Genomic DNA, 23326 nt, shown 5'->3' with positions numbered 1-23326 from the left:
CTGACGTTTTTTCTACTGTACTACCTAGGACTTTTGCGATATATTTTAACTTTGACTTTTTTGCGCAAGTTTTTGTAATTGCTTTTTTGACAAAAATTTTTGTTGTTGTTTCAGAGTGTCACAATTTTGTTAAAATTTCCTATGTACTACTGGTACATTAGATAACATCATCAGTTTCAAAGCAATTTTTGAAATTTTGTTCTAGGCTGAAAATTGTGGCATTCAAAGCCCCACCCCCCCCCAAAAAAAAAAAAAAACACAGGATTACACCTCTGGTTACTCAGTACTTTCCTGGACTTCAGTGTGTCTATGACTTCTTAAAATCATGCTCCAAAATTAAAAATATATTTTGTGCACCCCACCTAAAGTAGCCCCCCCCCCCCCCGCCTCCTCCTCCTTAGTTATGTACACCCAGATCTTCTTTGTAGTTTTGTGCCTGTTATCTCTCTCACATTGATCTCCTCCTGTTATCTGATCAGCCTTTCCTTAATCATTCGTCTTTTATCATTCTCAAATTTTGTTAGTGTTGCATGCTGTAATTGTAATGGTATCTTTTTTGAGGGTTCATTCATCTATCTCTAGCAACATCTGATTGGAGAACAGTGTTTAGAGATCAGCTGAAATGTAGCTACAAATCTATTAAAGAGCTCAGAGTTCTCTGTCAAATTATTTTAAAAATCTAGGAAGCAATAAATAATATTGGATTACATGGATCCAAGTAGGGTGGACATTGGGAGGGGTTACCTTTCATCCTAGTCTGGCCATCCAGGTTTAGGTTGGGGTGCCTCTAAGGTGATTAAGATGAATGTTTCAATGATTCCTTGGAAGCAGGTATGTTCAATTTTCTTTACTATCCATGCCCTAGCCAAGCTTGAGTTCTGGCTCTGGCAACCTTGTCAACAAGATATTTGACCAATCTTTTTGTATTTGTGTTGTACTTGGACATTTGTAGGAACTCCCTCGTATCATTTTCTCACGTCATTCTTTTTTTCTGCCCACTAAAAACCAGTGATATCATGAGGTTAACTGCAAATTGTTGCTTATTTCTTTGAAGTACTTTAATAAATATACTTGTAAAATGATTATTTTGCTACTGTTTATGAAATAAAATTCTGCGACATGGTGAAAGCAGTGTTCTATCTACATTTTTCCTCATGTTGCGTATTACAGGTAGTTTTTCTTACATATGTAATGAAAACTACCAGAAGTATACAGTTTTACGTAATATCTATTTTTACAGAACCAACAGTACTGGGGCTTGATGTAGGTGTAGACATAGTTCTGGAGGAGAGTAAATCTGATGCAGGGCCAAGTTCAGATTTGCCAATGAGACAGTCTCGCCGTATTGCCCAGATTAAAATTAAAGAAGAAGCTGAGAGACGCAAAATTGAAGAATTAACTTTTCTACAGTTAAAGGAAGATCAGCGCATATACAAACGTGCTAAGAAATTGGAAAACAAGGTAAGATAAAATATAAAGAAAGTGTTAATTCTTGATGTTAAGTCCATTTTATTTAATAGTTTAGTGTTTGGGAATGGTGTTGATTTAGTTTGCTACAGGTTTTGTTCCAGCATAGGGTTAAAGTAAAACCCTCTCTTACGTATTTAATGTCTTTGTAATGGATGTCGAGGGCACTCCTTTTGCTGGGTTTCATTTATGAGCTTACACATTTTTGCAAAACATTATCAAGATAAAGAGTTGCTTTGGATGTGTTCTTCCACTCCAGTTCTTAATTGTGATGAAGTGGAAGAGCAGGGAGTGTATCTGCATGCTTTCAATGCTGAATTTACTATTGCTGTTAACAGGATTACCTGCCTATTATCATAGGTGAATATTGTTGACATTATTTAAAAATTGCAAAAGTCCAAGACAAAATTAGAGCAACAGTGTTTAGTTCTGGAAAGCAGTGAAGCAGTCCAGTGTATATCATGCTGCTAATACACTCAAAATCACTCCATCATTCATCATTGCTGCAAGATTAGTTGTGTAGATTAAGTCACTAATGAGGAGGTACTGAAATCAAATTGAGGAAAAATGAAATTCATGGCACAGCCTGATAAAAAGAAGGAATAATTTATAGGACACATCTCAGTGCTCGTCAATTTGACATGGGGGCTAAAATTGTAGAGGGAGACCAAGGCATGAATACAAGAAGCTGATTGAAGTGGATGTAGTTTGCAGTTCTAACGCAGAAATGAAGATAATTGTTTAGGATCGACTAGCTTGGAGGGCTGTACCAAAACAGTCTTTGTACTGAAGACCACAAAACAACAACGGCAACATCAAGACAAGATAAAAAAAACCTCCCTGAAATTAAAATTGAAGGTGGATTAGTGTAATATGTCACTTTTAAAAAAATGAAATCATCCTGCTTCCGGCTGATAAAACATTATTTACTGCAATAAATGATATGTAAACAGCCAGAAGCAGAATGATATCATTTAAAAATTGCATGAAGGCTGTGGACCTAGTTATCATTAAACTTCTAAATATGTACCTGTTTTAGAATTTGATAAATTTTGAAAATTTGGCTATTTCCCTCGGTGTTGCCCAGGTCTTTCCAACTCTCCTTGCTTCCTCTTCAGCCATCCTCTTCTCTGTACCTCTAGGCCAGCTTCTAATTCCAATGCCTTCTTTTTGACTGCTCCATCTGGCTTCCTCAATGTGTACCCCAGCCATTTCCACTTTCTCTTACATGTATGTTCTGCTACAAGTGTCTGGTTTGTTTTTCTCCAGAGATCCTCATGACTTACTTTTTCCTGCAACTAGACATTCATTATGTGCCAGAGACATTTATTTGTGAAGCTCTTTAACTGTGGTGTTATGATGTTATCTTTTTATCTATTTTCCAACTTTCACTGCCATACAGAAGAGCAGCCTTCACATTTGTATTAAAATATGAATTTTAGTTTTGCATGTGAAGTTTCTGTTTCTCCATATTGGTTACACTTATAAAGGCAGCATTTGCCTTCTTTATGCGGTTCTTCACGTCTGCTCTGGCTCCACCATCTTCTGTCATCACTTTACCCAGACACGAGAATGAATTGACAGTCTCCCCTTGCTGGTCCCCTACAAGCAGTGGCACGTCCATGTTCCCAGAATTTATTGTCATTTTCTTTGTTTTATGTATGTTTATCTTGAGCCCAGCAAATTCTGCTTTTTTCTGTGGGCTTAATTTAGCTTTTATATCTGTCAGCCTTTGAGCAAATAAAACAGCATCATCTGTGAAATCCATATCCTCCAAATCTTTATGGATCCTCCATTAGATTCCTCATAGCCTGCCCACTGTCACTCTTTTCATAACTGAGACAAGTAGGAAAGAGTGTTGGTGACAAAATAAAACCCTGCCGAACTCTGGCTGTTACCTCTGTTGGATCTGTGACATTTTCATCATGGAGCACAAAACATTTGTAGCCATCATACAGATCTTTGATGATCAGAATCTTCTGTGGTATACTGTACTTCCACAACAACTGCCACAGCACTTCATGTGCGACAGAATTGAAGGCCTTTTTAGAATCAATGAATGCCAGGTACAGGGTTGCCTGGAATTCTTTGCTTTACTGTGATATGATCCTAAGAGTATTAATGAGATCAACACAACTGTACCTGAAAACCAACCAGTTCTTTATGCAGTCAATTTTCAACTGAATTTTTAATCCTGTGATACCATGCCAGTTGTCACAGTCTGAAACATTTTCATTTTTTGGGAGCTTTACCACCAATCCACTTTTCCACTCCTTGGGAGTTTCTCTGCAAACTAATTATGCTTCAGTAAGGGGTGGGCTTTTTTAACAGCTCCAGTGCAATGTTATGTAGGCCTGGAGCCTTTGCACTTTTTAGGTGTCTCAAAGCACTCCTAATTTCACTCATTGTGGGACACTACAGAATTATATCTTGATCTGCTTTGACTTCCTCTGGAACATCCCCCACCTATTCGTCTTGGTTGTCTTTACAATTTGACAACTCCTTGAAATGCTCCTCCCATTTCCGTGGTTGTGCCTGTTGGTTTGTCATCACCACCACATTCTTGCTCTTAACTGGTCCTTCACATCTAAAGCTCTTCATTCATATTGTACTGTTCCTTTATCTTTCCTTTCTGATGCCATTCTGCCAACTGTGCTTTCTCATCTATCCATTTCCTTTTATCTCGCCGTATCCTCATTTTCACTCTTTTGTTTGACTCCGTGTATTCTTTATGTGCTTCAATCTTCTGCACTCTCGTCTAAAAAAAAAATTGTAACTTTTGTTTTAGTTCTTTCATGCAGCTCATTTCATTCTGTGTATCATCAGAGATCCAGTCATTCCTTTGATGTGTCTTGAATCCTAATATGTTCTCTCCAACATATAGATAGCTATCTTTAAGATTTTGCCTACCTGTTTCAATTCCTTACTGCTTAAATTTTTTGTCAGAGCATATCTGCAATCTGTTTTGTAGTTAAAGGGTAAATCTTTGTATTATATGGTGGTCTTTTAACCTTACCTCTATATTTTTGCTGCTGTGATTGAGCTTTGTTCTATTTGCCACTATCTTCAATCTGAACCCAGCCATAACTAGTTGGTGATCTCCTCCAACAGCCACTCTTCTCTTATTTCTGATGCATAGCAGAGTGTGTCAAAATGTATGGCTTATGACTGTGTGATCCATCTAATATTCAGTAACATGATATGGCAAGACCCACATTATATTATGGCAGTTGCGATGTGGAAACATCCGCCACACACCGTCAGGTGGCTTGCGGAGTATAGATGTAGATATTGTAGATAGAAACAGTGTGCCTACAATGACTAGGTCATGCGCAGCGCATGTATCTATCAGTAGTTCACCGTTTGCATTTCTGTTCACAATGCTGTGTACACACATGATGTGTTCAAGCCCTTCATTTTCTAAATCGACTTTTGTGTTCAAGTTTCCCATTAAAATTTTTATGTATCTACAATTAGTTCGTCTAAGCACTCCATTTAGGTCTGTATAAAATGCATCTTTTAATTTTCCTTCAACCATTTCAGTAGCTGCATAGCATTGGATTATAGTGATATTTCACACATTTGTTCTTAAGGATTTAGGTGTTATTCTTTGTGACATTTGCTTCCACTCCAGTAAACTTCTTTTGCAGCTTTTAGATACTAAGAGCCCTACACTGTTTCTGTACATTGCATCTTCACCTGTCTATCATACATACAGCAGCGCTCCAACTTCCTCAGATTCTGGCCACCTTATTTCACTCAGTCCCAGTATATCCAATCTGTAGGTCTCCACCACTTCAAACCAATTGCGAACAATTGTGGCCTAGTGATATGGCACATTGTCATCCATAAAAATTCCATCGTTGTTTGGGAATATGAAGTTCATGTATGGCTTCAAATAGTCTCCAAATAGCCGGACATAACAATTTTGAGCTCCCTCACTGTTATGGAGCCACCACCAGCTTGCACATTGCCTTGTTGACGACTTGAGTACGTGGCTTCGTGGGGTCTGTGTAAGACGCTACCATCAGCTCTTACCGACTGAAATGGGGACTTGTCTGACCAGGCCATGGTTTTCCAGTCATCTGGGGTCCAACTGATATCGCCATGAGCTCACGAGAGGTGTTGCATGCAAGCGACGTCATGCTGTTAGCAAAGGCACTCACATCTGTCGTCTGCTGCCATAGCCTGTTAAGGCCAAATTTTGCTGCACTGTCCTAATTGATATGTTTGTCATATGTCCTACATTGATCTACGGTTATTTCATTAACTGTTGCTTGTCTATTAGTATTGACAACACTATGCAAATGCTGCTGCTCTCATTCATTAAATGAAGTCCGTCAGACACGGTGTTGTCTGGGGTAATGCCTGGAATTTGGTATTCTCAGCACACTCTTGACACTGTGGATCTCGGAATATTGAATTCCCTAATGATTTCCAAAATGGAATGTCCCGTGTGTCTAGCTCCAACTACCATTCTGCATTGAGAGTCTGTTAATTCCTGTTGTGCAGCCTTAATCACGTCAGAAACATTTTCACATGGATCACCTGAGTAAAAATGACAACCCAGCCAGTGCATTGCCATTTTCTACCTTGTATATGTGATACTGCTGCCACCTGTATACATGCAGATCACTAGCCCATGACTTTTGTCAGCTTACTGTAACATGATTTATCTTATGGCTAAGTCACGAATAAAGGTAATAACTCATGAAATAGTAGCGGCATTGTGTCATCAACAGGTACTCTTACAAGACTGAATACACAAGTAGCTTTCAACAAATCCTTTCTCAAGCTAGAGTACAAAAAAAAAAAAGGGGGGGGGGGGAGGGGGGTGCAGTTATAAAAACACAGGGAGAGATTTCTCTTGGCCACTGTCACCTCAGTTCCCCAATTTCCTACCCACATGTGGTGTCCCTGTTAAGCTGAGAAACTCGGTAGAAGGTTGGGTGACCAACTCCAGTGGGAAACAATCAGTGAGCAGATGGACTTTGCAAGTCAGTGAAACGCTACAGGAAACCAACATTGAAATTATCATGAAAATCCCATGGCTTTAATCAACTCAAATGTTATAGGATTTCAGATTCCCTATTTGGATTTCTGGGGGGGGGGGGGGGGGGGAATAAGAGAAGCTTTACAACACGTAAGATGCTGTGAGGAGAACTACAGTTTAGGCACATGGAATGTAAGATCGGTGTATCAAGGGAAACTGGACGTAGTCAAAAGAGAAGAGAAGAGAATTGGCATTGATATTGGGAATAAGTGAAATGGGGTGGACTGACATTGGAGAATTTGCTTCTGATGGGTATACAGGATACTATTCTGGACAATAGAACAACAGAAGTAATGGAGTAGCCTTTATAGTTAGTAACAGATTAAGAAAAGCTGTAATGGTGTGCAATTATAAAAATGATTGAATGATATCCATCAGATTTCAAGTTCAGTCTCCTAATATCACAAGCATTCAAGCTTACATGCCAACCACTGTTGCTGAAGAGGATGTTAATGACCAGTTCTATGGAGATTTGCAAGAATTGCTGCTGCTGGTGCCAAAAAAGGATGTTGTCTTCATAGTTGGAGATTGGAACTGTTGAAAGTGTAAAGGAAAAATTTGGTCTTGGTACAAAAAGAAGAAGAACAGATACTCCTCTAATTCTACTAAAACAATTCAATGGTTATTACTAACACTGTTCCAGCTACTCATATGACACCTATACACTTAGACTTCGCCAGATGGCCAATACCGGAATCATATTGGTGACATACTTTGTAATCAGAGGTGGGAGAGTGCTATCATGTCATTTACAACAAGACTTGGATCTGATTGTGGACCAGATTACGAGTTTTCAATTGACAAATTCTGGCTGAAACTGAGAAAAGTAGCCAAAGATATTGCACTTTACAGATACGGCCTTAAGAACATATCTTCTTATTATATAGTAGAAGTCAGGAACAGATTTAATTCAGTTGAGAATGGAGACAAAAAGCCATAAGTGCTAGTGGACAGAAGTAGCCTATGCTGTCTAGGAGGCAGCAGAAAAACACATTTCCAAGAGAAAGAATATCAAGAAGTTCAGATGGTTATTGGCTGAGGCATTGCAAATTGTAGAATAATGAAGGAAAGCAAATATCAAAGGGAATAGATCAACAATGTTTAAATTAAATACAGGGTTTCAGAAATTAGCTAGAAGAGACACAAAGATCTTCTTAAATTAACAGAGCAAAGATGTTGAAGAGAATAGCAGAATGGGGAAGGTTAAGGGTCTTAACAAAAAATTAAAGACATCAAAGGAAAATTCCAGGCAAAAATTGGAATGATAAAAAATAGAGACGTTAGGTCTAAAAGAAGCCAATGACATCAAAGAAAGATGGGCAGAACATGTCGACAATCTGTGTAGGAAAGAACTGTATTGAAAATCTTACAAAATAGGCTTCTGGAGTATACAGGCCTAGAACTGCCTGAAGAACAAGCTGTATTTTGTAAAGGAAGAGGGACCAGAGATCAAATTGCCAATATCCATTGCATTATGGAGAATACAAGAGAATTCCAGAAAGATGTGAATCTCTACTTTATTGATATGCTAAGGCATTTGACTGTTTCGACCTCAATCAATTATGGGAAGTACTTGAAAACATAGGAGTACCAGATCACCTCATTTACCTCATATGGAATTTATACTCTGACCAAGAAGCCACAGTGAGAACCATATATGGAGCAATTAAATGGGTCAAGATTGAGAAAGGAGAGTGGTGAGGCTGCAAGTTGTCTCCTTAATTATTCAATCTGTATCCAGAACACATTGAGGGATACCGGATTAGATGAAGAAGAAACCAGAATTACAATAGCTGCGATCAATACAAATAACCTTATACATGCAGATGATACCATGCTGATAGCAGAAAGTGAATAAGAGCTAAAGATCCTCTTATTGAAGATGAAAGAAAAAGTCAAAGGCTAGTGTAATGCTGAATACCAGGAAAACAAAATTTATGGCAAGTACACCTATCACTTGATGACATATAGGGGAAGAAACAATAGATAGATTCCATGTTCAGTTATCTCAGATTTCTGCTGGTGGTGACTGGAGCTGCAAAATCAAGAGGGCTTGTTACTCGGTAAAAAGACTATGTCCAACCTTGACAATGTTTTAAGGAGTAGGTACATAACTTTAATAACCAAGATCTGTATAGTAAGGGCTATGGACTTTCCAGTTGTGATATATGGATGTGAGACCTGCGCCATAAGAAAGGCTGTTTTCGATTAGACGCCTTGGAATTGTGGTGTTGGAGAAAACTCCTTAGTGTTTAATGGACCACAAAGAGAATGAATAGATCAGTATTACAGCAAAGAAAAGCCAGATTGCTCCTTGTAAGGTCTAATACTGAAACCAAAGGCAGCCTAGTTTGTGCACGTTATGAGAAAACAGGGTTCACTGCAAAAGCTGTAAGGCTGGTGAAGATCGAAGGCACAAGAGAAGAGGATGGCAAAGGATGAGATGGATTGACAGCATCACAGAAGTAATTGATTCTAGCCAAGCGGGAGAAAGTGTTGGACAGAAGAAACTGGTGTGCTTAGTTCATGGGGTAATGGGGGTGGGGAAGGGTAGCTTGAGTGAGGTAGCTGATGACTCAGAGGGAGACAATAGGTGTATGAAATAGGAAAGTAGGAAGAAGAGGCAGCAAGTGTGTGGCATAGGAATGTGACAAACGGGCACCAAAGCCAGTGAGTTCATGCAGTGCACAATGGTCTTTGGAGGAGTAGGTTTGGGAGGGAGGGGGGTGGCAATGACAGAAGAGACAGCTGAAATGGAGGCCAAGAGGATTGCAGGATCAAAGGGTATGTTGCAAAGATAATACCTGTCTACTTAGTTCAGAAAAGCTAATTTTGGAGGGGGAAGCATCCAAATGGCATGTGTTGCGAAGCAGCCATTGAAAGTGGGCATGTTGTCCTGAGCAGTATGTTCTACCACTGGGTTCTCTTGGCCACTGTTTGGCAGAGCAGACTTGACCCATCAGTGGCAGAACAGGCTGCTGAACACAACATACTTGATTTCAATGGCTGTTTTACAACCCGCAGAAATAGATTCTTCACCCAACCACTAGATTTTCTGAACGATGTAGATAGGAGTTAGCCTTGCAACGCATCTTCATTCCCATAGTCATCATGGCTCCAATCTCTGATAACCCCCTGCATGCACACTCTCTTCCTCACTCTCTCCCTTTTTCTCTATTTCGTCACCCTCTCCCAGACTACTCCCCCAAGTCACTCTCACTGATTCCAGGCCTATTTGTCACATTCCTGTTCTGTGCACCTGCCCCCTCTCCCTTTTGCATTCTCTAACTCTCCCTCCCACTCTTTGCCTCTCTTTCCTCCCCTTGCGTACCCCACCTACCCTAACATATCCCTTCACCCAGTCTCCTGCCAAACTGTGGTTCCAGCAGTGTGTGTGTGTGTGTGTGTGTGTGTGTGTGTGTGTATAAACTCAATGCCACTGCTACTCAGTGAGTTGTTACCTTTGCTCCTAAATTATGTACATTCTGTCAAAAATTTACTTACAACATTTCATGACTGAAAAGTATATCAGTGTCTCGTGAATGTGTGGCAAATTTGAGCATAGCATATTCAGGTTATAGACATCATCCTAACTGTGATTTTTCAAACAGTTGGAAGTCCAGGGTGGAATAACAATAATACAGAAAGGCATACTCATCACGTAGAGGCGTCATTGGGTCACAGACAGGTACAATGAAAAAGAATGCTAGAATGTGAACAGTAGAGTTGGAGTTGTTTGATATGTTACTGAAATGTGTAGCTAAACTCATGTGAATAATTGATCCATTTCTTCAGGTTATTCCCCTCCCTCCCTCCCTCCCCCTCCCCCCCCACCAAAAAAGGAAATGTTTATATGTGGATACGAAGATAAAAATTTGTATAGTGTGTGTTCTTGCTAATAGAGATAACTTGTTATTTCACAACTCTCACAATCCTGAGCATTTTACCTGGGTCTAAAAATATGATGGTGTGCTGGAAAGTAATACCTCTGAATTTATGTGAAAACTCTCAAAGCTATTTAAATAAAATAAATGTTATTAACATGCTACATCTTTATTCTTCATGTCTACATATTTATTTCTCAACATAGTCACCCTGGAGATGAACATGTTTCTCCCAATGAGAGACCAGTTTGTTGATACCATCACTGTTGAGTGTTTTACTTTGTTGGTGTAACCATAACCTCACCTCTACTTGCACTGCTCCATAAATATCAAAGTGAAGTGCTCGAAGATGTTCTTCAAGTTTTGGAAACAGATGAAAATCATATGGGGCCATGTCAAGACTGTGTGGAGGATGGTTGATGACAGTGAACTCAATCGCCATGTTGTTTTTTGCCAGAAAGTCCTGGTGAGCAAGGAGATGTGACAAGGACATGTGACTGTGACAGGGCGTGTTGTCGTGATGCAGCAGCCGGTTCCCTTGACGCCAAAGTTCGGGCCGTCGTCGCTGCACGTTTTCACAGAGCCGTCACCAAACTTCACAGTAGTACACAGAATTAACTGTTTGGTTGGGTGGGACGAATTCTTTGTGCACAATTCCCTTGCTATCAAAGAAAATGATTATTATTCTCTTCACTTTGCTCTTCATCTGTCTCGCTTTTCTTGCGCTTGGAGAGCCCGGGCTCTTCCACTGGGATGATTGTTGCTTTGTCTCTGGGTCATAATCATAAATCCAACTCTCATCGCCGGTGATAACCTATGACAAGAAGGTTGGATCATCAGATGTGGTCTGACGAAGGTCCGTACATACTTCAACATGTTGTGCCTTCTGATCGTCAGTCGAGATCCTTGGCACAAATTTTGCAGTGACACAATGCATGCCCAATTCATCAGTCAGCATTCGTTGACATGTCCCCTAACCAATACCCACTTCATACGCAAGGTCTTGAATGGTTCGCCATCAATTCACACGAACCAATTGTTGACGTTTGGCAACAGTGTCTGGCGTTGTGCGGCTAATGGGCCTTCCAGTGTGAGCATCATCTTTGACGTCTGTATGGCGGCCCTGAACTGAGCATGCCACTCAAACACACGCGTACAGCTCATGCTCTGCCCCCAAACACTTGTTGAATCATTGCAAGGGTCTCCGTAGCACTTTTCCCGAGATTCGCACAGAATTCGATACACACACACTGTTCTGTTCGCGGATCCATCGTAAAATCGCCACACACCAAACACAGAATATTACGGAAAACACTGCGGACACGCAACACGTCCTCCCAGCTGAATGCCACTCTGAACACTGATTCATCAGATATGCGGCTCTTGCCTCCTAGTGGCGCAAAGATCTATTACTCTTACTTTCCAGATGGCAGCACCAGTCCTGAACATTTTGAATTCCACATTGTATGTATGCACGAGTATTGGGAGTATAATTTCCACAGTAAGAATGTGTCCCATTTTGTGAGATTTGTCAAATATCAAGCATTTATAGTATTGTGAATCTTAAAACAACAAAATTGTAGCAATTTCATTATTAGAATTTGAAAAAGGTGTGATATGGCTGTAGTATGGTACAATCCTGCCAACGCCCATCAATAAACTGAGTGTGCAAATCATTGAATAATGAAAGTAGTGCCAGTGTTAGGAAAGACAAGACATTAAATAAAAAGCAGTATCCCAATAGTGGTTTTAATAGATTGAGATGTAAGCAATTGGCAAACTATTCTTCCTTGCTCTGATAAACATTTTCTGTAGAAGCACCTCCATTTCCTTTCCTGATGGTTCTCTTTCTCACATGTGTTTTTGATGTTTTAACTTGGGCAGGGGGTAACAAAATATCTGTATGCCACAATGTATGCAATTGCTTACGCATAAATGGGAGGTCAATGAAAATTTTCTCAAAATCATGTTAAATCAAGGCCTGCAGAAAAAGGTGAAATAATGACAGTAGATAGGGAGATAGTTTCTGTAGTGAATGATGTGTACACAAATGAATGCTGCAGTTGTTGCTAGCAGTAATTACTTTTTGAGGGTAGTAATAGGACCATTGTGTTATTATAAAAGTCTGGCACTATTTCTCATGATAGCAAACTAGCTGGTTCTTTGACAGTGATTTCTCAGTGATTGACAAATTACCTAATTCTCCTAACCAATGAGTAATTTTTGTACTTTGTACTCAATTGCTGATATTAGTTGTTAGTTGTAGTCATAAGTAAAGTAAATAAAAGAACTTTCAAATCAAAGATGTACCAACCAAATACGAATCATTATTTTTATAGTGTTGGTTACTTCACTGGGTCCATAAACTGGCCTGTGTTTTGTTTGTTCTACCATAGTGTGTTAATTGTTGATGCTATTCAAATGTTTTTCATGTACTGGAAACCGAATACACCATTTCACCTTCTGGAAGGAAAAAAAAAAAGACACAACAATAAAAAATTGTCACAGCATGACTCACAGTCATGAGTCGTCATTTGCTTTTCATTTTTTTTCCCTTTCACTAGGTTTTCAGCTACTGTTTCCCTCATAGGCTTCTTAACTGCTGATTTGATGAGTTTCATGTATCACACTGGTACCCTACATAACTGTGTTGAAAACATTACTGTTCTGCCACATTCCTCTTGTTATAGGAATCCAACTGGCAATATTTCACAAGTCATGTATTAACATTTTTCTTAATTTTAACAAAACAAAACATTTTGTTTCAGAGTAGGGCCAATAAACTTTATTTCATATCACTCAGATCACAAACAAGCACGATTAGTACTATTCTCATACATTAGTGTGTTCATTCTCAAACTTGAGTGTTACCTGCTACATGTTCACCACTGGTCCTTAATGAAAGACTTGAGGCTTTCAACATGTCGACACGCCCTTGTCTTCCAAATTAAGAGGTAAAGAGTTGCTTCCAGCATATCTTAATTTCAACTTCCTGTTGGAATTTGTCTGTGCTACTATAGTTCCATGTCTTCCCATGCCTACATCTATTATTCTGTGTATTTTTTCTCCTTTCTGCTGCTGCTGTAACATCCAAATCTACGCTACCATTCTGGAATTCACACTTAAGTATTTGGCAGAGGGTTCATAGAACAAATTTCAGATCATTTTCAACCTTTTTTCTCTCCAATAGCACAACAAAGAATGAACAACTAAATCTTCCTGTGCAAGCTCTGAGTTTTCTTATTTTATTGTTACAGTCTTTTCTTCCCTTGTAGGTGGGAGTGAACAAAATACTTTTGCATTCAGGGAAGAAAGTAGGTGATTGAAATTTCATGAAGAGGCCTCACTACAGTGAAAAGTGCCTTTGTTTTGATGATTGCCACTGCAACTCACGTATCATATCCATGACACTCCCTTCCCTATTTTCAATAATACCAAAAGAGCTGCACTTCTTTAAACTTTCTCAGTTTCCTATGTCAATCCTATCTGGTAAGGATACCATACCATGCAGCTGCACTCTAGAAGAGGATAGAAAGGTGTAGTGTAGACTAGACTTGTTGACTGATCTACTTGTGTGAGCTGACTCGCGCTCAGATCACAGCTCTGAGCAACCAGCTGCCTCACAGCAAGTAGTAGTAGGGGGAGGGGAGGGGAGGGGAGGGAGGGGAGGAATTGGAAAGCAATGGTTCCACATGAGAAACTATTGTCAATGAGTTTGTTCTGTGGCCACTAATGTTAGTTCCACGGAAGTGTATTGCTTCATTGTGGTTAATGAAAGCCGTTTATGAAAATTTATTTTTTAAGATAGTTACGTTGGTGAGAAATGACATTTGTTTTAATTGAGGAAGCAAAGAACAGATGTGGCAGTTAAGTGTGAAACATGATATTTCTTATGATTGGTGCAACCTTATGATTAATGTAGTTTTTGGACAGAGTTTAAACTCACATCAGCTTGTGACTATTTTATTCACAAGTTAAACATAGAAACATGGGATGTCAGTGAGTACTATTTATTTTGCATTTCAATAAAGTATCAATGTCTGGTATCTCTTTTTGAGAACTGCTAATTTGAAGATAAGTTTTTAAGTTGAAATCTGTCCTCTGTGGGTAGATTTCGTTCTATTTGTAGGAAAAGGTTGCTTGCCTAAGTATAGGTGTTGACATAATCATAGCTACAGACTTGTAAAGTCATGGAAATTTCTGCTGATGAAAAATTTTATACACGTCTGTGAAGCTTATTTATTTATGAAACTTCTCACCCAACTGTTTATTGCATTTTAGGTCAATAAGATCTAAATGTAGCTATGCACCCTGCACTGACATGTTATATACTGATATTGATGTGTGTGACCTTCTCTATGAAGCACCTGACCCAGTCATCACAATGCCTTTAATCGATTAAAAATGACCTACTCTCCATTTTAAGCACTGTGCCAAAAGTATGTACACTGTCTAAGGTTACAATGAACCTAACACATGGTCATTCCTGTGAAGACAACCCATAGTTTTGCTCTACATAGTGATGTCTGAAGTGCCTCATTTACTGCGAGCACTCACTACTCGGGCAGTGAGTGAGCAAGACAGATCGCAATTGCCTAGCTGCCTCCTGGACAGGCCTGGTGTAGAAATCTCTTTAATAGATTTGTTGCATCTTCGAAATGCTCTATCAATAAAATACAGTCTTTGGTTCCCTTTCTCCGTATCTGATGTATAGATATTTAGTTGAATCAAGAACATTTAAATTTGTGTGATTTATTGTGTAACTGAAATTTAACATACAGTTTTAAGCACTTAAGTGGAAGCCCTCATACTTTTTTATTTACTTAGGGTCAATTGCCACTTTTTGCACTATGCATATGTCTAGTCTAAGTCTTTTTGCAATTTGTTTTGATCTTCTGATGGCTACACTAGATGGTAAACAACAGGACCATCTGTAAACAATGTTAGTGGGCTAGTCAGATTGTCTCCTAAAACATTTATATAGAGTGAAAACAGCGGAAAGCCTATAACACAGGGTGGGGCACATAAGTGGCCTGGATGAGTGGATACGTTCGGACGTGACTGTATGCGTGTAACCATGCCCTGTGACATGCATACCCGTGTATGCATGCCATGTTTTCCACACCAGTTCAGAGCGTAGTGTGAGCTGTGTAAGTGTGGGTGGAGCAGTGCAAAGGGGATGATAGTACTCACAGTGGAGCAGTGTGTATTTGTTGTGGAAAGTTGCGTGACAACAAAGTCTTGGGAATGGTGTCGTCAGTTGTTTGCTGAGAAGTTTAATGGTGTCAGAGTTCCAGTAAAGAGTGCCATGCAGTGCTTAGTCTGAAAATGGAATCAGACAGGGTCTATTTTGAGCAAGTCAAAAAACATTCCAAAATGTGCCGGCAGACCAGAAAATGTGGCTGCAGTTCGCCAGAAAATGACTCAGTCCTACCAAATCAACCCAATGCCTGTTGCAAGAGACTGACATCATGTCAGTCATGCAGACAAATACACCACCTGGAATTGCACATGCATCCCTATCAAGTGTCTTTTGTACATGCAGTAAAATCAGCAGATGCTCCACAGCACCTACAGTTTTGTGAGTGTCTGTTCACTGAGATAACAATTAATGGCTTGGACATGGATCTGTTTATTATGTGTGATGAAGCCAGATTTCAACTATGTTATTATGTCAACTTAAAGAATCACAGGTTCTGGGCAGCGGAGAATCTGCATACCTTCCACGAAACACTATTGCGTGATCAGAATGTTGGGGTTTAGTGTGCGTGTCTGCACAGTGTATTGTTGGTCCCATCTTCTTGCATCAGACACTGTGTATTACTTTGTCAACATTTTAGAAACCATTTATGGCAGCATTAATGGGGGAGGAAAAGACCTACAGTTAATTCCAACAGAATGGAGAAGTCTTCAAGAACTGCAGCAGAACATTTCGAATAAGACTGCAGTAATCCTTGCAGTCCAGCTGTGATCCGCCATCAGGAACTTATTGAGCAGGGCCCAAAAGTGCCAAGAGATGAGTGGTAGTCATTTTCGGCATCTGCTATACTCAGGTCAGTAATGTATTTCCTCTTCTCTACTGTTTTTTTTTTTTTTTTCCTACCCTGGAACTCTGTTCTCTAGGCCACTTTTATTTGCCCCACCCTATACTTTCTTATGAACCCCAGATATCACTTCTGTTTCACTCAACGACTTTGGGTCAGTTACTATGAGCTGTGACCTTTCTGACAGGAAATCTCGAAACCAGTCGTGCGACTGAAATGATACTCCACAGGCACAAAATCTGATTGGAAACTGCCAGTAAGGAACAATGTGAAAAGCTTTTTGGATATGTAGAAATGTAGAATTAACTTAAGTTCCCGTGTCTAAAGTTGTGTTTCACAAGAACAATATTTTGTGAATCCATGCTGGCCATCTGCCAGCAGAGCATTTTCTTAGAGGTAGGTCATAATGTTGTAATGCAGTATATGTGCCAAAATCCTACGTAAATTGCTCAGTGGTGTGGCTATGTGATTCAGCAGAATACTTCTATATTCAGTAGTGTCCATATTCTCCTTAAAAATGCCCTTGTATGGTAGATTGTTGTCCCCTTAAATTTTCTTTTCCTAGACAGATGTTTCTAGTCCAGTATAATGGTTAACCTCCCCCCCCCCCCCCTCCCCCCTGCCTTTAATATATGTTAGGACTTTGATAATCCAGCATGCTTGGGGATCTGTTAATGCCAGATTATCAAGCCTATTTTTAAAAACCTGGATTAAAACAAGGAATGTAATCAAAACCTGAATTTTAATGTATAAAAACAAGTAACTGTTATTTATTAAATGCAACAGGAGAGATTACAGCATGAAAATTATGTATTAATTTTCTGTAAAAGCAAAATTAAAACTTGAGCACTGTAGTGCTCTATTAAACTAATTTGAGGCTCAAAAGTTTTAGAATAATTCATTTATATAAATAATTTATTTAAACCAATTATGAAATAAAATAGAAGAATCACCATTGATTGAAAGGATCAAGAACAAGCTAATTGATGAAAAAGTTACAGAAAATTTGCTGCAGTTTAATTGGTATTACTGTCTCTAGGAATCACATAGATATGACTCGCCGAAGGCATGACTGTGTCACACTGGTATCTATCTTGAATAGTTCAGCTGAAATTTTCTTCTAAGTGCTATGGAACATAGCAGAAATGCTAACATGTTTCTTGGATTGAGCTCTTTTTTTGACAAAAATTATTTTGTACACTGTGCAGATACACAACTTCAGAAGTGTTGTATTGTCAGCCACTCTCAGTGAATTTCAAAAAAAATGTTGTAAGACTTCTGAAGCTTCAGCCCAAGAGTTGTGAGTTGTAGGCATTTCTTTTTCATCAGTCAGTTTCTGGTGCCTCATGTGAGTTGAAACACTTTGTAATATCACATCATCAGTCAGCTCTTCTTCGGCAGCTGAGTTTCTGCCAGTGTCAATTCCAATGTTTCCTGAAGGCATCCATGGCCTGTATTGCCTGCTGCACTGAGCTAAAAACACAGGAAAATTTCTGATGTGTTCCAGACTGTCGGGTCTATTGGATTATCAAGTGCCGGGTTATCGCAGCCTTACTGTAACTTGACTTTTCCTTGTTACTCAGTAGCTCCTGCCATCTACTTTTAAGTCCAGGTAATACAAGGAGTAAAGGTAACCATTCACTATGTAGATGAGTCATGAAGTGTTTGGCTGGCACAGAAACAACACTGAAAACCTTACTGAGCTTTTTGCCTGTTGACCACTCAAAACCTCAATTAATAGATAGTGGTCATCTTTATTCCATGTATTGTATTGAAGTGTTGTTTTCTCAAAGTGAGATATCCCTTTTGCAATTTGTCATGGATATTTAAAACTGGAATTTAATCCCACATGAAACACCCTTCCTGCTTTGTACATAATGTGTTGTCATTAATGATTCTGAGAAATTTTCACTTCCCTGTGACATCATTTTACACCTTTTGTCATTTGTATTCCTTTTTGACTTGTTGAGAAGGAAGTTTTGATTTAGTGTGTCATAATTTGGGTCATTTTTTTTTTCATGTTTATTTGTGTGTTAATGTACGAGATTACTCTTTCATTTGTCTTTTCAGTTTTTTATTTACTAATGAAGCTGTTAAAGTAATGTTCTGTCATTTTCAGGGCTCAAAGTCGGACAAGAAGAAAAGGAAATCAAGAAAAAATGTAAGTTTATTGCATGAAGTTAATGGTTGGGTAAAAAGTTTCATTGTCTTTGTTGTAATGTAGTGTAGTGTAGCGTAAGAGTGCAGTAAATTCTTTTGCACTTTGAGTTTTGTAATATTTCCAAACAATTGTCAACAATTTTTAAAATGTTGTCCCGTGCCACCATATTCTGAATTACTCTCCAATATATGTGCATCTTAGTGTAAAACTGCTATTATAAGGCTATGAATGATATTCCTACAATATACTATAACCTTCATAAAGGGAGAAAATATCATACTAATATGTTTTAATACTATGTAGTACTATAAAGATTGCCAGTTTGGCAAAATCTTTTCTGCCCATTTTGAAACCACCTCTACCATATAAATGCTTCCTAGTATTATGTTTCTTATGAATTTTTGGTCTCTGTGCACTTCATCACTCTCAAGCAGTATGAATCCTTGTTGTCGTAATGCTGTGTTCATCCCAAGTATTGCAGTTAGCATATTAAACATGTGTATTGTATGGCATGAGGACATGCATTCAATATCACAAATGTTTATGAAATCTGTAATGATTGTATGAGGGCTGTACAGAAAGTAAGATCCCGTCGGTCGTGAAATGGAAACCACTGTGGAAATTAAAAATCTTTTATTTGTAGCAGTTTTCTACACCTTCCAACTGCTTTTCTACATAGTCACCGCTCTGACTTAGACATTTGTCATAGTGTTGTACCAACTTTCCAATACCCTCATCATAGAAGGCAGCCACCTGTGCTTACTGCCACTTCTCTGTGCTGGTCTACAGTTTGTTGTCTGTTCAAAAATGTTGTTTTCATAGCCACTGGTAAGAGGGATCCAAGTCCGGGCTGTGTGGGGTGTGATCAAACAGTTCCCATTGAAACCGGTGCAGGGGTGTCCTCATTGCCCCTGCAATGTGCAGCTGAGAATTGTCATCAAGAAGGAAACATGTGACAGTTACAATATACGGAGTTGCATAAAATCAGGTGAAACCTTTCAATGGGCACTCATGCTAGGCGGGAGACATTATTGTTCTGGGCATCATTACGTTCTCGCTGTGCGCTCTGAACTGAAAAGAGCGACGTGATGCGATCGACAGGCATACTCGAGACAACGTCCAACCCACCTGTGCAAAGCTTCAACGGATTTTCAATGTGGTTTGCATTTTGTTGCCAATCAGACCTCACTATCTGAATAGCCCTCGTAGTTAAGAAAATGAATGAAATTCAAGAGTTTTGACTATCCCTGAGTTGTAATATTAAGATGCTGATGATCAGGTGGTGGGAGAGGGACTACATGAAGAGAAATTATAGTCTTAGGAACAAAAAATAAACAAACCAAAAAATATGACAAGAAAAGTTGAAAGGAATTGCGAAAAGATACATCAGGGAGGGGACACTAGTAGAAGACAGAAAGATTCCAAATATAAACAGTAAAGTGGAGGAAGGGATCGTGTAGAAGAGGATGAATAGACAAAGGAGAATGCACTAGCACAAATTGAGATCAGATGGATAGCAAGATCCAAGAATGTACTTATTTTTATGGTTGAAGCATTGGTTTAGGTAATAGAAAGGTTAGGAAACCAGGGTATAGCAAAAGGTATTCCTGATGTACCAAAGCCTGTATCAATTCACTCAGATGTATGGATTGGGAATGAGCAAGGCAGTTCATAAGGCACATGACTTGCATTTATTCTGTACGAATAATTTATAAATGCTTGTCCCAGAATGAACACTGGTTGTGAATGTCCATTTGAATTTGATCTTCTGCTGTAATGTGATGTATGTGTAGGAAGTTGTTCAGTTATTTCCCTCACTAGCTTGTTTTCTTTCATTCAGTATTGAATGTGGTCTTTAGCACATGATAATAATGTATGGAAATCACAAAAGAATAATATCCTTTGTTTCTTTTGACACTGTTTGATAAACATAGCCACTGTATTGGTATTACAACATATTTCCACATTCTTGAGCTTCTTTACAGGGTTCACTTTTCCAGAGGTGCACATATAGTACTTTCCACTACTTCACAAAATTTTCTATTTAAGTTGAATCCAGTCAAGAAATTCCTTTCTTGTATTTATTTTCACTACCAACATAACTACTTACATTAGCACTTTGCTGCTGCAACAATGTGGCTAAGTGCTCTGCTTCACGATGCTCACCTCTCCCACGTATGCAAGAAAAGATAGTAACTGCGCATTTCAAAACAAACGTCTCCAACATCCAAGAGGAGAAAGATGTGAACATGATATTCGATTAACTAAATATGGGCAGGAGACATCATCACTTGGGTTAGTCCTCCTTCCACTGTGCCTCTCAGTTTTAACTGAGATGATAACCCTGTCATTGACTCCACAAGACACTAGAAGTGTTAGAGAGGCACAGAGATTTGTGATTATTCAGCATATGCCTCAGCTCTTGGCAATAATTGATTTTGCAGGAAGCAAGAAATTCACAAGCCGCTCAAAAGCACCCCAGTTGTGCATAATAAGATTTAAGACATAGGGAAAGATTTTTCGGAAACTGCTACTAGTCATCAATTTTTGTTGACTCACCAAATTATTTAATAAATCAACAAACTTGACCATCATAGGCTACAATGGCTCACCATATCAGTAAATGCAGTAGGTAGAAATGCTGGGAGTACTATGTTTCCTCCTTTGGCAGGTGTGCTTCTTCATCCCAGATCTCGGCCGAGTTGCATAGCCTACTGGGCTACCAAAGAATAATGACTATTCTGGATCTCTTTCATCATGATGGTATTACTACCAAGACATTGGTTTTTGCTGAAGACCTTACAATCCACATTGCACGTCATCATTGTAGTAACGAAGTAACACATGGAACCAATCCAAGAACCACAAATGTAGTTTAATTCATAAACCTGTGAACAATAACGGAAGTAAGCCTCTCATGACTACCCACATAACAAGACAAAAGAAGGTGTAACATAAGTGATACACAGAACAACTGATGTGAACATTACAGACTTAAGGAATATAGTTGGAGTGAGTTAGCACTGCTGTGTGCATGTATGGACACGAGTCAGCAGACAGTGCAGCGGAGACTGTGCTGTGTGCACGCTTCCTATAAGTGGTCTCTAGAGGCCGACCTGCTCTGTCACAGATGGTGATTGATTTAAGTATTCACATGCGGTGACACTACACTCACCACAGTCATACTAACACGCACATGCACTAGTAGCAGAATACAGCACACATCCTGTTGTACAAGAGACCACCTAAGCAATGGAGGAGACGCCAGCAGCCTGACGAGAGACACATCCATTGGATCCAGAGCGGTAGCAGCTGGTGATGATGGGGACGGGACAGTGTGTCAGGTGGGCAGTGTAGCATAGGGCTGGAACACGTGGAGACATAGGCATGCCCAAGGGTGATGGGCCTGTGCGGCACCTCATGACAGATCAGGAATGTCAGTGCCATTGCCATCTCTGTATGATCATCATCAGCAGGCAGATCCTAGTGTGGAGGAGACAGGGCTGAACCCACCAGTGACGAAGGCTGAGGCGATGATGGCAAGGGGGTCAGTGGAGGTGCCCCTGTCTGAACAGCAGGCTACAACAGTGGACCCAAGACCGGAGAGTACTGGTGCTTGGAAGCTGGTACCCGAGGGCACCGCTCTTGGAGGAGGCAGCCAGTGGAATGGGGGCACCTACACAGTAGGCAACAACGGGCTTGAAGTAGAGGGCAGTGGGGCGGGTTGTGGTGATGGGGACCATACCCATGAATCGGTAGCTTCCAACACCAAGCGGGGACATAACTGATCAGAGAGGCAGACAACAGTGGCCAGTATCCACTTAGGCCGGCGACCAAACCCTCACACCCACACCCACACCAGCGAGCCTGGTGCAAAACGACTGGACGAAACTGACTGCAGCAACTGTGTTGCAGGCTGTAGAAAGTGGAGGAGCATGCATGGCTGCTGGGCACGAAGCAACTCAGCCGAGCTCTTCTCCCCCATAGCACGAAATGATAGGTGCTCAGAAAACAGCGAAGGGCATTGTCCTGCAAAGAATCCACAAAAAACTTTTTCATTTGGGCCTTGAATGTGTGCACTGGTCATTCTGCCTTATCATTTAATTGAGGATGGAATTGTGGAGTCATAACATCATGAATGCCGTGTCAGGAACAAAACAAATGTAAGGTGTGGAAAACAAGCTGGGCCTCATCATCGGAATATAAGGTACAAGGCAACCCCTCAATAGGGGGGGAAAAAAATACCTCAAAAGCTAATGAATTGTAACTTCTGCTGACATCATCGCACATCAAAGAATGTAAGGAAACGAGGAAAATTCATTCACAATCAAGAGCCAATAGGAATTCAAGAAGGGACCTGTAAAGTCTACATTAATGCATTCCCATGGCTGGTGTGGACCGGACCAGGGGGACAGAGACACCTTGGAAGCTGCCTATTGTTGGGCACTCCGCTCACAAGTCATGACAAAACAGTCAACTTCGCCATCAATCTCTGGCCAAAAAACATATCTGTAGCTAACAGTTTAGTACACGAAACTCCCCAATAGCCCTGGTGGAGAAGGTGGAGAACCTTGCACCATAACACGGCTCTCTGGGAGAGAGGTCTTCCATGGACAGTAGTAAACCACCATCAAAAACAGAAACAGTGTTGTAAGGAAAAATAGTTACGTAGGGGGTCTGAAGCTCGACCCGTAGTTTATCAGGCTAACCAATTTGA

The 23326-nt window shown here is 39.9% G+C and overlaps 1 protein-coding gene across 1 annotated transcript in view; it reads left to right on the top strand.

Annotated features, from left to right (window-relative positions):
- LOC124774921 overlaps window positions 1-23326 on the top strand; it is a 143860-nt gene that overhangs the window by 44518 nt on the left and 76016 nt on the right. The window contains exons 5-6 of the mRNA XM_047249597.1: window positions 1241-1461; window positions 18568-18609. Of these exons, the coding sequence (XP_047105553.1) occupies window positions 1241-1461; window positions 18568-18609 (263 nt within the window). The remainder of the gene's footprint in view (window positions 1-1240; window positions 1462-18567; window positions 18610-23326) is intronic.

This window comes from Schistocerca piceifrons, chromosome 2 (genome assembly GCF_021461385.2).
Source record: "Schistocerca piceifrons isolate TAMUIC-IGC-003096 chromosome 2, iqSchPice1.1, whole genome shotgun sequence".
NCBI classification, from domain to species: domain Eukaryota; kingdom Metazoa; phylum Arthropoda; class Insecta; order Orthoptera; family Acrididae; genus Schistocerca; species Schistocerca piceifrons.
The sequence above is the reverse complement of the archived record's forward strand: the minus strand, read 5'-3'. Positions and strand labels throughout refer to the sequence as shown.